Source organism: Nematolebias whitei, chromosome 3 (genome assembly GCF_014905685.2).
Source record: "Nematolebias whitei isolate Nwh7 chromosome 3, NemWhi1, whole genome shotgun sequence".
NCBI lineage: Eukaryota > Metazoa > Chordata > Actinopteri > Cyprinodontiformes > Rivulidae > Nematolebias > Nematolebias whitei.
In genome coordinates, this window is record NC_056500.1 from 15,837,517 (window position 1) to 15,849,708 (window position 12,192).

The window sequence follows — 12,192 nt, forward strand, 5'->3', positions numbered from 1 at the left end:
GTATGAAAATGTCCAGCATATCTGCAAAATGACTCCTACACTGGGAACCACAGACAATGTCCCAGTGTTCCCGGCAGTAAGATGATCTTACTGGGCAGTCAGTGAGATGTGGCTGCCTGCTGGCATTGCTGAAAGATAAAAGGTTGTTGTTGGGGTAAATTCTTGTTGATGTTCTGACCTTTTACCCTCAACCTACAGATACATCATTTAAAGAGCGAAAACCAAACATTTAGTCTGCATAGACTGATTCTTTTTACACTGTATGCTTCTTATTTTTGCCTACATCTCTGAAATGCATGTATGATGTTGAAGTGTTTTTGAAAATATATGATAATGAGTGAAACTAAAACAGACGAAAGGCAGAGATAAGCTTGAAAAGGGGATTTACTTTTATCGTTAACACATCAGAAAGCAAGTCATGCTGTGTTTGGCTTCCCCACAAACTCTGACATGTCACAAAAATCCATGTCATGAGAACTTGTGTTCTTATTCTCACCATTTGTCCTTGACATTGAGTGTGAATCATTCCGTGAGAGGCACAAACCATGCTACCAGGAAAAATATTCATATTAGGATACAAGAAGGAACATTGCGAATATGGAAATTCCCCCAAAAGTCCCATTTTTAACATGCCAGCAGGGAATGTGTCAGTCAGATGATTCTGCTTGTAGCGGACCGATTTCAATTCCAGGATACACAAGGATAAATATCATGTACGCAATCAATTTTTGATATGGTTGTGATAAGTTGTCCTGGCACGTGCAACGTATCATAAGTTCAATTTGATAAGCATGTTTAAATGTGTTATCATTCAGAGTGTCAGTATGTATTAAGCTAAAATGACATATTCTTCCAGAGTAGAGTGAAACAACCTGTGTTGTTCTTTTCTAGTTTGCTTCATAAGCATGACCATGCACCTGTGATATGAAGGGCATGGCTGCAGCTGCAAGTGCATCACAACTTTTGAGGCCAAGGTGTTTTTCCCCACCAGGTCCTCCAAGCGAACCACACTGCATCTTTGTCTTTTTTGTTTCTTTTTACAGTAATTTGGCAGAACCAAAGCAACATGGATGTTATAGCAGATCCACAAATTCTAGATGTGAAATTGTTTGAACAGCCACAAATATTTTCATTTAACCTGTGATATGGCGGTACAAGAGGCCAAAGAAGCACACTCGTTCTCGTTGCTCGGAAAAAAAGAACGTTATATTGATTTTGTTTAACGTAAGCAACAAAAGTCAATAATAATAAAAGATACGAGATTCCTATTTTCATATGCCAGCTAATTCTTCTAGATGTAGGTAGAGAGTTGATGACAGCTATTTATTAAACTTTCTGTTTGCAAAGCTAACTTTAACATTTTTGTATTTTTAAGACTCTCAGTTTATAGGCTGTAAGAAATGGTGTGGGTTTTTTTTTTTTCTTCCACTGTTGTGGAAGTCGTTTGCAAATATTGACGAAACCAAGGATGAATGAATCAGGTTAAGTCGGTCAATATTAGCAAAAAGTGTGGTCTGTATTTCACTTCTTGTCATGTGATACACTGTAGTTTTTTATTTTACGTTTGAAACTATGATGTTGTAATCTGCTTTTTAATTATTAGCCATCATTTTCCTTTGAACCCAATTCAACATGGCTGCCACGGGCAACTGACCTTAAAAATCACAAAAATGGCTATAATTCAGTCCATTTTGTAGGTACTGAGATCAAATTTGATGTGGTAGTAGCTAAGGGTAGTTCACAATACAAATTTAAGTGACATCTTACAATGCTACAAGAGATTGTGGATAGCATTCTTTTTCAGCTATGTCGTCATTTTCAATGTAAAATAATCTTCATCTAAAACTCTGGATTAAAAGTAGAATTTCTTGAAGGAATGCATTAACCAACACCCCCACCGGAGGAGGGGGCATGCCAAAGTCAGAGTCAGTCAGAGTCAGAGTTTCAGAGTCAGAGTTTCTTTATTGTCATTCGCGCCTCATGTGGTACATGTGGTGGAGCAAAATTATGTACACAGGGTCCCAGTTACATCCAACAATAAAATGTATAAGAAAAACAGTAATGACATCTAAGATATGAACTAAGAAAAACATCAACTAAATATACACTAAGCACTCATAACATAAAACATTGAACATCAGCACAAACATGAACATGAGTCTGTGAGCAGATGTGCACGCATGAACACATCAACATTGAAACAGATCAGCAGCAACATGAAACAGATCAGCAGCAACATGAAACAGATAAACAGCAACATGATATGGTTTTTCACAGTGATTATTCTAGTTAGAGATTCATGAGTCTAACAGCCTCAGGGTAGAAGCTGTTCCTCAGTCTAGTGGTTCTACACTTAATGCTCCTCAACCTGCTGCCTGAGGGGAGCGGGGCAAAAAGTGTGTGTGCTGGGTGAGTGGGATCCTTCATGATGCAGGTGGCCCTCTTACTGCATCTGGAGGTGTAGATGTCTGTGATGGTGGGCAGGCTGACTCCAACAGTCTTCTGTGCAGCCTTCACCACTCTCTGCAAAGCTTTTCTTTCTGCAGCTGTGCAGCCTCCATGCCACACATTGATGCTCGAGCACAGGATGCTCTCCACTGCACACCTGTAGAAGGAGGTGAGGACTGAGCTTCCCAGTCCAGCTCGTCTCAGCCGCCTGAGGAAGTAGAGTCTCTGATGAGCTTTCTTGATCAGGCTAGTGGTGTTGTTGCTCCAGCTGAGGTTGTCATTCATGTGTACACCCAAGTACTTGTAGCTGGAGACCACTTCCACCGCAGATCCTCTTATGTTCAGGGGGGTGTAGGTGTTTTTGTTCCTTCTGAAGTCCACAATCATCTCCTTTGTCTTCTTCACATTGATGTGAAGGTTATTCTCTCTGCACCAGCTCTCCAGGTGTTCCACCTCTTGCCTGTAGCTGGACTCATCATTGTTTGTGATGCATCCCACCACCGCTGTATCTTAGCAGCAGTTAAACTGATTTGTTCCACTTTGGAATAAGCTGTTGGGGGGAAAATCAGTTTTATGTTGTGTGCTTCCTTGACTGATGAAGCCTTCTGGATGGAAGGTGAAACGTTTCAGCACACAAAAAAGGAAACTGTCCAGATGACCTGACTGAAAATTGTTGGATTGTATACCTGGATTATTGAGCATGGACTTTGTTGGTTAATGCATTCCTTCAAGAAATTCTACTTTTAATTTTGCAAATGTTATCATGTTTTCTATTGTGCCCACCTGGCTTAAAGTATATGGGTTTTTTTTTTACTTTTGACTATGATTATCATCACTTCACCACTTGCTCTTGTTGAGGGCAGATACATTTCCCCTCTTCTCCATCCTCTGCTTTGCTTTGCTGCTCTGTCCTGTCTGTGAAACTGCTTCTGAGCCTTTCTCTACGTATCTTCCAAACCTTAATTTTGTGGATCTGGTCAGTTGGTCTCTCAACACAGTGGACAAGCTTCAGACAACCTGAACTGCCCAGCCGACACGTATGCAGATGGACATGTCTCTGGAGGAAGTGGAATGTGATGTGTCTATCTCTGCTGCTGATCGAGGATGCCGAAACTGCATATATAATTGGATTTATGATAACAAGTTTCCTGTTTTTTTGGAATTGTCTGGTTCCTGGTTTATCAACATACAAAAAATATGGCTTCAGCTAATCTGGAATGGTCAGGCTGCCACCTATTTGAAGGTTTGCTCCGTGTCTCGAGCACCCAGACTCTATTGCTTAGCAGACTGGATCACAAACTGGATGTGATTTGTGAGAATTGCAGGCCATATGGGGCCCCTACTCGTTGGCAGGATGGATCAAACCTCGAGGAATATTCTCAGGCACGGGCCAGTGGTGTGTCCACTTAATTTGGACATTTCAGAATCTATGTGAGACCAATAAAGACTCAAGGCAGACATAAATCAGTAAGTTCTGCCTGTCTTCAAAGCAATTATTTATCTGAATTTGGCCCCCTCAGTTGGCCTTGCAGACCACCTTATCTCAATTTGTCTGGAGGCTCTGTAATAGGGACGAGTGCTGCAAATTAGCTCACTCTATAAGCACCATGATACAGGCATGGGAGTGCTGCTTTATTCAGTTGGTCTATGTTATTGTGTGTCAGTCCCGATCAAAAAAACTTAATAACTAAATCTGATGCTCTGCCTCCCTCCCTCCCACTGAGGAAGCCCATGGATCAACTAGGGGGAACCAGCTGAATCAACACTGGGTCATCATTTTAGGACTCTTGGATTCTCGCTGGCGCTGTCCTTGGCCATTCCCCAACACCCCCAAGAATGTTTACGGATCTCACCAGAGGGAACTGCTGATTATTCCATCCTTATCAGAATGCCTACACTGCTTCAGGGAGTGTCCTTGGACATTCTCACTGCCCTTGTTGTCTCCCCCCCCCCACCCCCCCCCCCCCCACACACACACACTGCAGAATGTCTATGTCACCATGTGCTTGTCTATGTGTGGGGTGTTTTTTTTCAATATCAGGGTCTTTCTTCTCAGCCAAGAAAAAATGTTTGATAGGATTTTTATTTTGTGCCTCCAAATTCTTTACGTGTCACTTTCACTACTTTTTGTCTGTCTAAACAGGTCTCACTCGTAAATAAGTTTTCGAGACTCAATGTGATTTATCTGTCTAAATAAAGGTTGAATAAATGAATGAATGACTATATGGAGCCATACAATTTGGTCTTGATGTATAGTTTTTTGACATTGAGGAATATTCACTAACACCAAAGTTCGTGCTCATTAATCCAGGTATAAATCCAACAATGTTCAGTCAGGTGACAGGTCATCTGGACGGTTTATTTGCTTTGAAACATTTCATCTTTCATCCAAAGGATTTCATCAGTCCTGGGGGTGGGGGGGAGAGGGAAACCATCTTATCACCATCAAACTGGTTGGTCCACTATGTAAGTGTGCTGCCTGTGGGATTGAGTTTGTTGTGGCTCCTTGAACTAATGAAGTCCTTTGGATGAAGGACATAAAGTTTCAACACAAAGAAACTGTCCAGAGGACCTGAATTAATGTTGTTGGATTTTTTTACCTGGATTATTGAGCATGAACTTTGAAGACACTGAGTAATATTCACAAACATTAAATAGTTTTTGTTTTGATTTTAACTTTCCACATAAAATACTAAAACCAGAAGAGGAAGGAGAATATAATTAACAGCCACGTAGGTTAGTCTGTTCATGTTCCTGTTTATAATCCAAGCCTATTTGATCTTTCTTGAAATGTTCCATGTATGGTTTTAAGGAAGGTGTTGATTAATCAAATTACATGAAACATTTTCCCACTGCGATGTGAGTTTTTGTAATCTACAGCAATGTTTCAACTCAGAAAAGCCTATAATTGTTCAGGGTGGCGTAGCCTACGCCACCCTGTTACGTTACACACTTCCTCGTGAAGCGTGATTTCCTTTTTAGAATCTGCCTTGTTTCCAGGCAGCAGGGACATCAGGGAAGTCCGGCGGCTGGCTTGTGTAAAGGCCAGATTGTGTGAGGGTGGTGCGTTTGCTGTGTCATGTGGTGATACACTGCCTCCTCTGTTTCTGGTGGCGTGGTGGTGACTGAGCTGCCTCGTGAAGAAGAGGGGAAAGACATTCAAAGTTGATATTTGTGTCCCTTTCTCCAAACTGCTACCCAATAAGAATCTTGTTCATTGCATCCAAGGTCTTTGTCAATAATGTGTTGACATATTGTGATTTTTTTTTTAGTTTTAACTGATTTATCATGGCATGACAAATCAGTAATATTACAAGAAGCTATGATGTGTAAACATTTAAGTTGCATTTAAAGTGCTTCCTTGTTCTTTTAATGGAGGGCGTTTCCTCACAACTTTCAGACAGAGGCTAAAGTTCAGGGTCAGCTTCTGGAAACACTTATTCACACTTCTCAAGGTTACTTCAAATAACTGCAGTGTCAGCTAATGCAATCCAGGTAAAGATGAAGTCTTCACAAACTGACAGCCTTGTACAACTTATCCCATTTAAGACTAAACAATCACTCAGTGTAATGGCATTGTGACTTAGATTCCAGCCCAATGTTTGGTCTTGTGGTCTTGGATTGCTGACTGTACACTACAGTAGTTAAGAATCATTGCAAGGTTGCTCGAGTTGTTGGTTTTTGTTTTTTTTTCCAAATGAGGAAATTCTTGCAACAAAAGAAGTGGTTCAGGGTGTGGTATTAAACAAAATCTACATACACATATTCTGTGCTAGAGATTTTTATGTGTGCACAAAAGTCACTTTATAGTGCAGTATACACCATGAGATTAATTTAGCATAGTTAAATTTGTTCTACTGCAAGCTTATGCATTTTAAATTTTAACTCTGACTTCAAACGTTCATTTTAACCATATCTGTTATTCATTAAAAAAAGAAAATTATTTAAACATAAATTAACAAAACATGCATTTGAATTGAATTCTTCAGATAGACTTGGGACTTTTTTTTTATTATTAATTTGGTTAATATTATGACTATATATACTGACCTTCAAAAGGCCAACAGAATGTATGCATGATAGCTGGCATAGGCCCCACCCAGGTTTATATGACTATACAGCACTTTTTGTCTTTATAGATTACGTTTAACTAATGGCACATCAAACAATCTATTCATGTGTGAAAATTACCTTTCTCCTCAAAATTAATGCTCAACACAGACCCACACAAGTGAAATATTATCACGCCCTGTATAAAGTAGGTCTAAAAGCAGGGACAGCCTATTTACCATATAAGGTAAGTAGGCGGTCCGTTTAGGCCAACTACCTCATTCTGATTGGATAATACATGACATGACCGTTTTTTCTTACAGCTTCGCCGATTCTGATTGGTCTTCTGACTTGGTCCGATTTCAGATCATTATCCTAATCAGCTGTGTATGAAGTGGGGAGGAAAGGGGGCAAACGGAGAAGCAGAACAAGAACGCTGGAGTTAGGCGTGGAGAGTCGTTTCTACACGAATCGACCGCCACTGGCTGAGGGAAGAATGCTTGAAAATAAAAAAGACAGGCTGAAAACCTTCCTGAGGAAGATCGACGAGAAGGCCATCGTGAGAATAAAGCACTTCATGAAGGAGAGGTGGGTGGAATGAATGTGGCTAGCTTAACCGCTATCTTCCGCCGGCTGCTGGTAAGCATCATTTGGGTGGATGCAAACATGTTAGTATTTCTTAGCTGACAGCAGTCTTTTCGAAAAGAAAATCGTTGTTCTAGTTGTTATAATAATATACTATTTAAAAAAAGCTGTGCGAAATGTATTTTACGGAGGAGTTCAGTCAGTCTGTGGTACAATCCGCTAGCATGCTAACCATTCGCCTAGCAAAGGATGTGATATCTTAATTCGGATAACGTTTCGTTTTTTTTTTTTTAATTTATTGATGAGATAATTTAATTTTAACCCCTTTAAATTAAATTAGCAGTTACTTGTATCGGTGAAGTAAGAATGTGGCAAATGGGGCATTTATTTATTACTAAATATGTTAGCAAAACACTGGGAGTTAATCTCTATCTTTATGACTCATACATAAAGCTGAAAAGACCTGATCCCTGTTGAGTTTAAAGAAAGGCCTTGAAACCGTTTTTAATGTTTGTTTATTTTTTTCAGTAAATTGCAAATATTCCTTAACTGGATGCTTATTTATGTAAACATTGCTGTGGACTGTGTGTGACATACTCATTGACTAGATTGTTTAACTTGTCATCCCCACTTAACACAATTGACCCACATTGGTGTTATGTGAGGTATTTGTTTGTACAGTAGTACTAACTACTGTAGGTAATCCAGTGAGTGTAAATGAGCAGCATCACTAGTAGAAATTTGTAAAGAAAATCTGATCTAGAGTTGTTCTGGTTCTTAATGTCGTCTTTGCCTACAGCTCAGAAAACATGACCATTCACCTGCTTGTGTGTCGTATTGACATCAGCATTTACTCTTCCATCATCCAGGCCTGTTCAGTTTTCACAGCTGTCCAGCCTTGGAACAGACTTGTGTGTACAACCCCACTCACTCGCAACTCTCATTTTATTTCTAAACTCCTTCACACAAACTGTGTGCCTTTACTACATCCAGACAAACATGCCCATGTTTTCTAAGAATAGTCTATTTTTAGGCTTCATGGGTTGACCACAGGTGGTCTACGGGATTATATAAATGCTCTCAGAATGTCGCTGTCAAGTTCTCGGTGTCCTCTAGATTTTGCCTTCGACATTCCAACCCATAGATAGCTGTTTACAGGAGTAAAAGAGCTCTGCCAATCAGAGGTGGCCTGCTGGTTATCAGTGCACTTATGGTGAGTCTGTCATATAGAATGGTGCGTGGTGATCAGTTTCAAGGACACATTCGTTTCATGGCTGTATAAGGCTTAAGTTAACGGAGGCTCTTGCCATATTTAAGAAAGGCATTTAATTGGTCTTTTAGTTTGTTTCCTTTTTATATTTAATTCTCCCCATTTGAGTCAAAATGTAAAATTGTACTGTTTCAAATAAGCACAGTAGTTAATGGTACCAAAGCAAGTTTAAAAACTGGGCATTTTGCTCACTAGTTTTGAACAAGATGGTTTTTGTACACGCATGCAGCATTCTGTCAGAAAAATATAAATTGCCTGGTCGGGAAGAGACCTGGCACAGCTGCAGAGCTTGTGGAAAAGCAAGATCCTAGAATAGGCTGGGTGGGGCAGCTTTGCATACATCCTGTTGGCTCCAGGAAGATGCTCCCAGGAGAGCGCTTCAAAAGTGCTGTGGGTTATGAAAATCTTGTAGGTATTAATTATGAGATTAGAGAGAACACCCATGTTTAAAAGTCAGAAAATCACATCTACAGGACTATCGGCTAATGACGGGTCACGTTGGTACCAGCTGAAGTTGTGCTTTGCCTCTGTCAGGCTAGTGCTAATGACTGCTCTGCTACCCTTGTCACATAGCCAAAGAAAGGCTATAGTCTTAGCAGTTTTACCTTTAGCATCTCACAGGAGCCTGATGAATTCCACTGGAAGTATTTGTTAAAAGTCAGTCTATTTAGGCAAAAAGACATTTTAAAACTTTGAATAAAACTCATTTGGAACCAATTTGTTTTTGGAAATGGTATTGTGATGTCGAGACAAACTTCTCTTCATAACAAAGGAAGTATAAAATTTGTATGTCCCCGTTACCTTTTTTTCATGATCACATTTTAATAATAAAAAATAAAAAAAATAAATGAAAATGAGAAATGTTTCGGGAACTGCAATTTGCATTGCAAAATTTTGTTAAAGACTAATGTAAATGACTCGGGTATCAAACAAATATGAATTGGTTCTATTAATTTTTTTATTTTTTTAATTTTTTTACATGCAGTGTAGGGGTAAAAAAAAGTATTTTAGACAGATGTTGTCAAACATGGGCCTGCACAAAGTTTTCAAGACCAGCAGTGTTTAAATAATTTATACCACAACTCACTTTGGCACATTGCTCATTCAGACAAGCAGGTGTCCTAAGTTGCTGTTAAGTTATTATTATTATTATTATTATTGTTATTATTATTATATATTCAGTGCATATATTTTCACATTTGGTTTATTAATCTTGTGGGCATGTTTTTATCCTGTTCCTTTTCTCTGCATGCTGCCCAGTCTCTCTTGAAGAAAGGCCTTCTCTGTTTCTGTCCAGTTTGCGTGAAGGAAGTTGAGGAACAAACTGCATGACTTCCTATTCCAAAACACAGCCTCGGTTATTCAGTAACTCGCACACAGATCTGTTTATATTTGGGACAAATGCACAGTTTCCTGCTGTGAAGCATTGGCAGGGTGCCAGAATAATGTTTTAGGTTGTAGCTTTGGTTATGATGGTGCAATCAATGTGGCTGTCATAAAGTAGGCCAAATGTCAACCCCTTTTGAATAAACAAATTGACTTATTAATTTTTGTACACTGCATTACAACAGAAAAAGCTTAAAGGTGTTGTTTTGAAGATGTTTACTTTAATTTCCCCTTTTAGTTGAAGTAAATGCAGGTGCAATGATCCATTTAAACAAAACGATTTTGAGGAATCAGTTTGTTGCCTTTAAAAGTTAACCTTGTTGTCCAGAAGGTGGTGCTATTCCATCATGTGGCTCTGTTTATGGATTCTGTTTAAAGGTTTTAAAACTTCAAGGAAGTCTCGCATGTGAACCTGTGGTTCATGTTGCTGCAGCTTTAGTCATAGGAGAGTTCTGCTTGGAGGTAATTTTGTCTTTAAGGGCACTAGAACTGCTGACGATCTGTTCCAGGACTGCTAGGATCATCTGTCTCAACTCGGGACGGAAAATTAAAGCATCATATCAATACACCTCCAAAAATGTTATTGACTTGAATATCCTGTGTTTGAGAAGTCCGTCTGATTTGTTCAAAATGACAAGATTTTGGAAGCTTTAAAGCTGTTACTTTATATTATTGAAACCTTTTTGTACTGAGTAATTTCATGCCTAATTATTGGCACACAAGTACCTTGTTTTGGATTAGAGATGAGTGACTTGATACGTCTTTGGAAAATGTTGTTCAAGCCTTGTTGATATATAAAAATGTGAACAGATAAATGTGTTAACAGTTTATAAAAATCCATAGTATTGTATTAAGTGAGTGCTGTTGTTTAAGGAAAATTAACAAGTTTGACCCCTTGTCAACATGTAAAATAACTGCTTTATTCATAGTTATACATTTACCTGCTTTGAACACTTTCATTTTTAATGTCTTAAGATTGTGGTATTTTAAGTAAGAAAATTAATGATTGGGGAAAGTATCTAATGAGGCCTTTTCGTAAACATGGCTGAATGATAAAACTGTCCTATTTATTGACTAATGCAGACATGATCAACAGCTCTGCACTGTCAGGACTGTAGCCAGAATCATGTTTGGGATGACTTAATAACTGACCAATATTTTTCAAAGCCAGCTAGCCCCCCACCCCCTACACATCCTATAGGTTGATGTCACATGTTTGCAGTGGAAACGTGGCAGGTGGTGCGTGAGACGGGGACAAGTAGGTGATATATGATTAAAGCATGGCTGATGACGCGGGTGCAGCTGGGACTATCTTGGTGATGTCATGTACATCGAAATAAACGAATGAGGAGTGAATCCTGAGTCGTTTATGCAACTAGTTTAACAAAGTTGTTTATGCTACTAGTTTAACAAAGTTGATCTATTGATTTATTTATTTCAAAGAAGCTTCTAGGCTTCTCGTGTGTTGACTGTTCCTGGGCCCTCCATTGCTTACAAAGACTAAGCCAGTTATTGTCATGTCTCTATTTTCTGCTTTCAAATCCACCTTTTGTGTTTGCAGATGGAAAGAGGCCATTGTGATTGTTGGTTAGATTTTTAAAACCTTGCAGTGTTTCTCTGAACCCATGCATTTCCATCAACTCCCATTGTTTTTTTTGTTTTGTTTTTTTTTTGTTTTTTTTTTTTTGTTTTGTTTTTTTTCCGCAACACTGCTTAATCCTAGAATAACATGGGAGCTTGGTGAGTATTTTGGGTTTGAGACCAAACTTTATACATTTTACTTGGCTCTCTTCCTACTGTGGCTTTATCTTTATGATGTGCTCTGAAATGCTTTGGTCACTTGCAGTAAAACAGACCTTTACTCCCTGATGAGTTGGAGATAAGAATATAAGAGCAAAAGGTGTTGAGACACTCTGTCATTCAGCCACTTGCATACAAGGTTTTGGGACTGTGGAGGGCAAGAGTTGGGAATTAAGTTAATTATGGACAAAGAGAACGTTTTGCTAAACCAAGACGGTGCTGCAGCTGATTCTTGCGATTCTGTGGATCTGGCAAGGTAAACTGAGCATATCTGTCTGCACTTTTCAAAATGTCAGACGAGGCAAAATTTACATGTTTGAAGAGCATTTTAAAATTCATAACATATTTTTCCACTAAACTATATGAATAAGTCCAAAAAAGTTCAATCTGGTCCTCTGGACATTCAAAAAAACAAAACAAAGCAAAAAAAATGTAGAAACGTTTCGTCTCTCATCCGAGAGACTTCCTCAGTCTGAGGTGCTGTTTTCAGCTCAGTCTCTTAAATAGCACCTTCACAGAGTGGATCAACCAGTTTGCTGCTGACAACCAAAACCAGCTGATCACATGCTCAAGAAGGACCATCAGCCTAACAATGGGTCATTAGCATATTTAAGAGACTGAGCTGAAAACAGCACCTCAGACTGAGGAAGTCT

The 12,192-nt window shown here is 39.1% G+C and overlaps 1 protein-coding gene across 1 annotated transcript in view; it reads left to right on the plus strand.

Annotated features, from left to right (window-relative positions):
* Positions 1–6,886: 6,886 nt before the first annotated feature.
* Positions 6,887–12,192, plus strand: part of si:zfos-943e10.1 (GRAM domain-containing protein 2B) — a 15,612-nt gene continuing 10,306 nt past the window's right edge. The window contains exon 1 of the mRNA XM_037698035.1: positions 6,887–7,086. Within this exon, the coding sequence (XP_037553963.1) occupies positions 6,995–7,086 (92 nt within the window). The 5' untranslated portion in view covers positions 6,887–6,994. The remainder of the gene's footprint in view (positions 7,087–12,192) is intronic.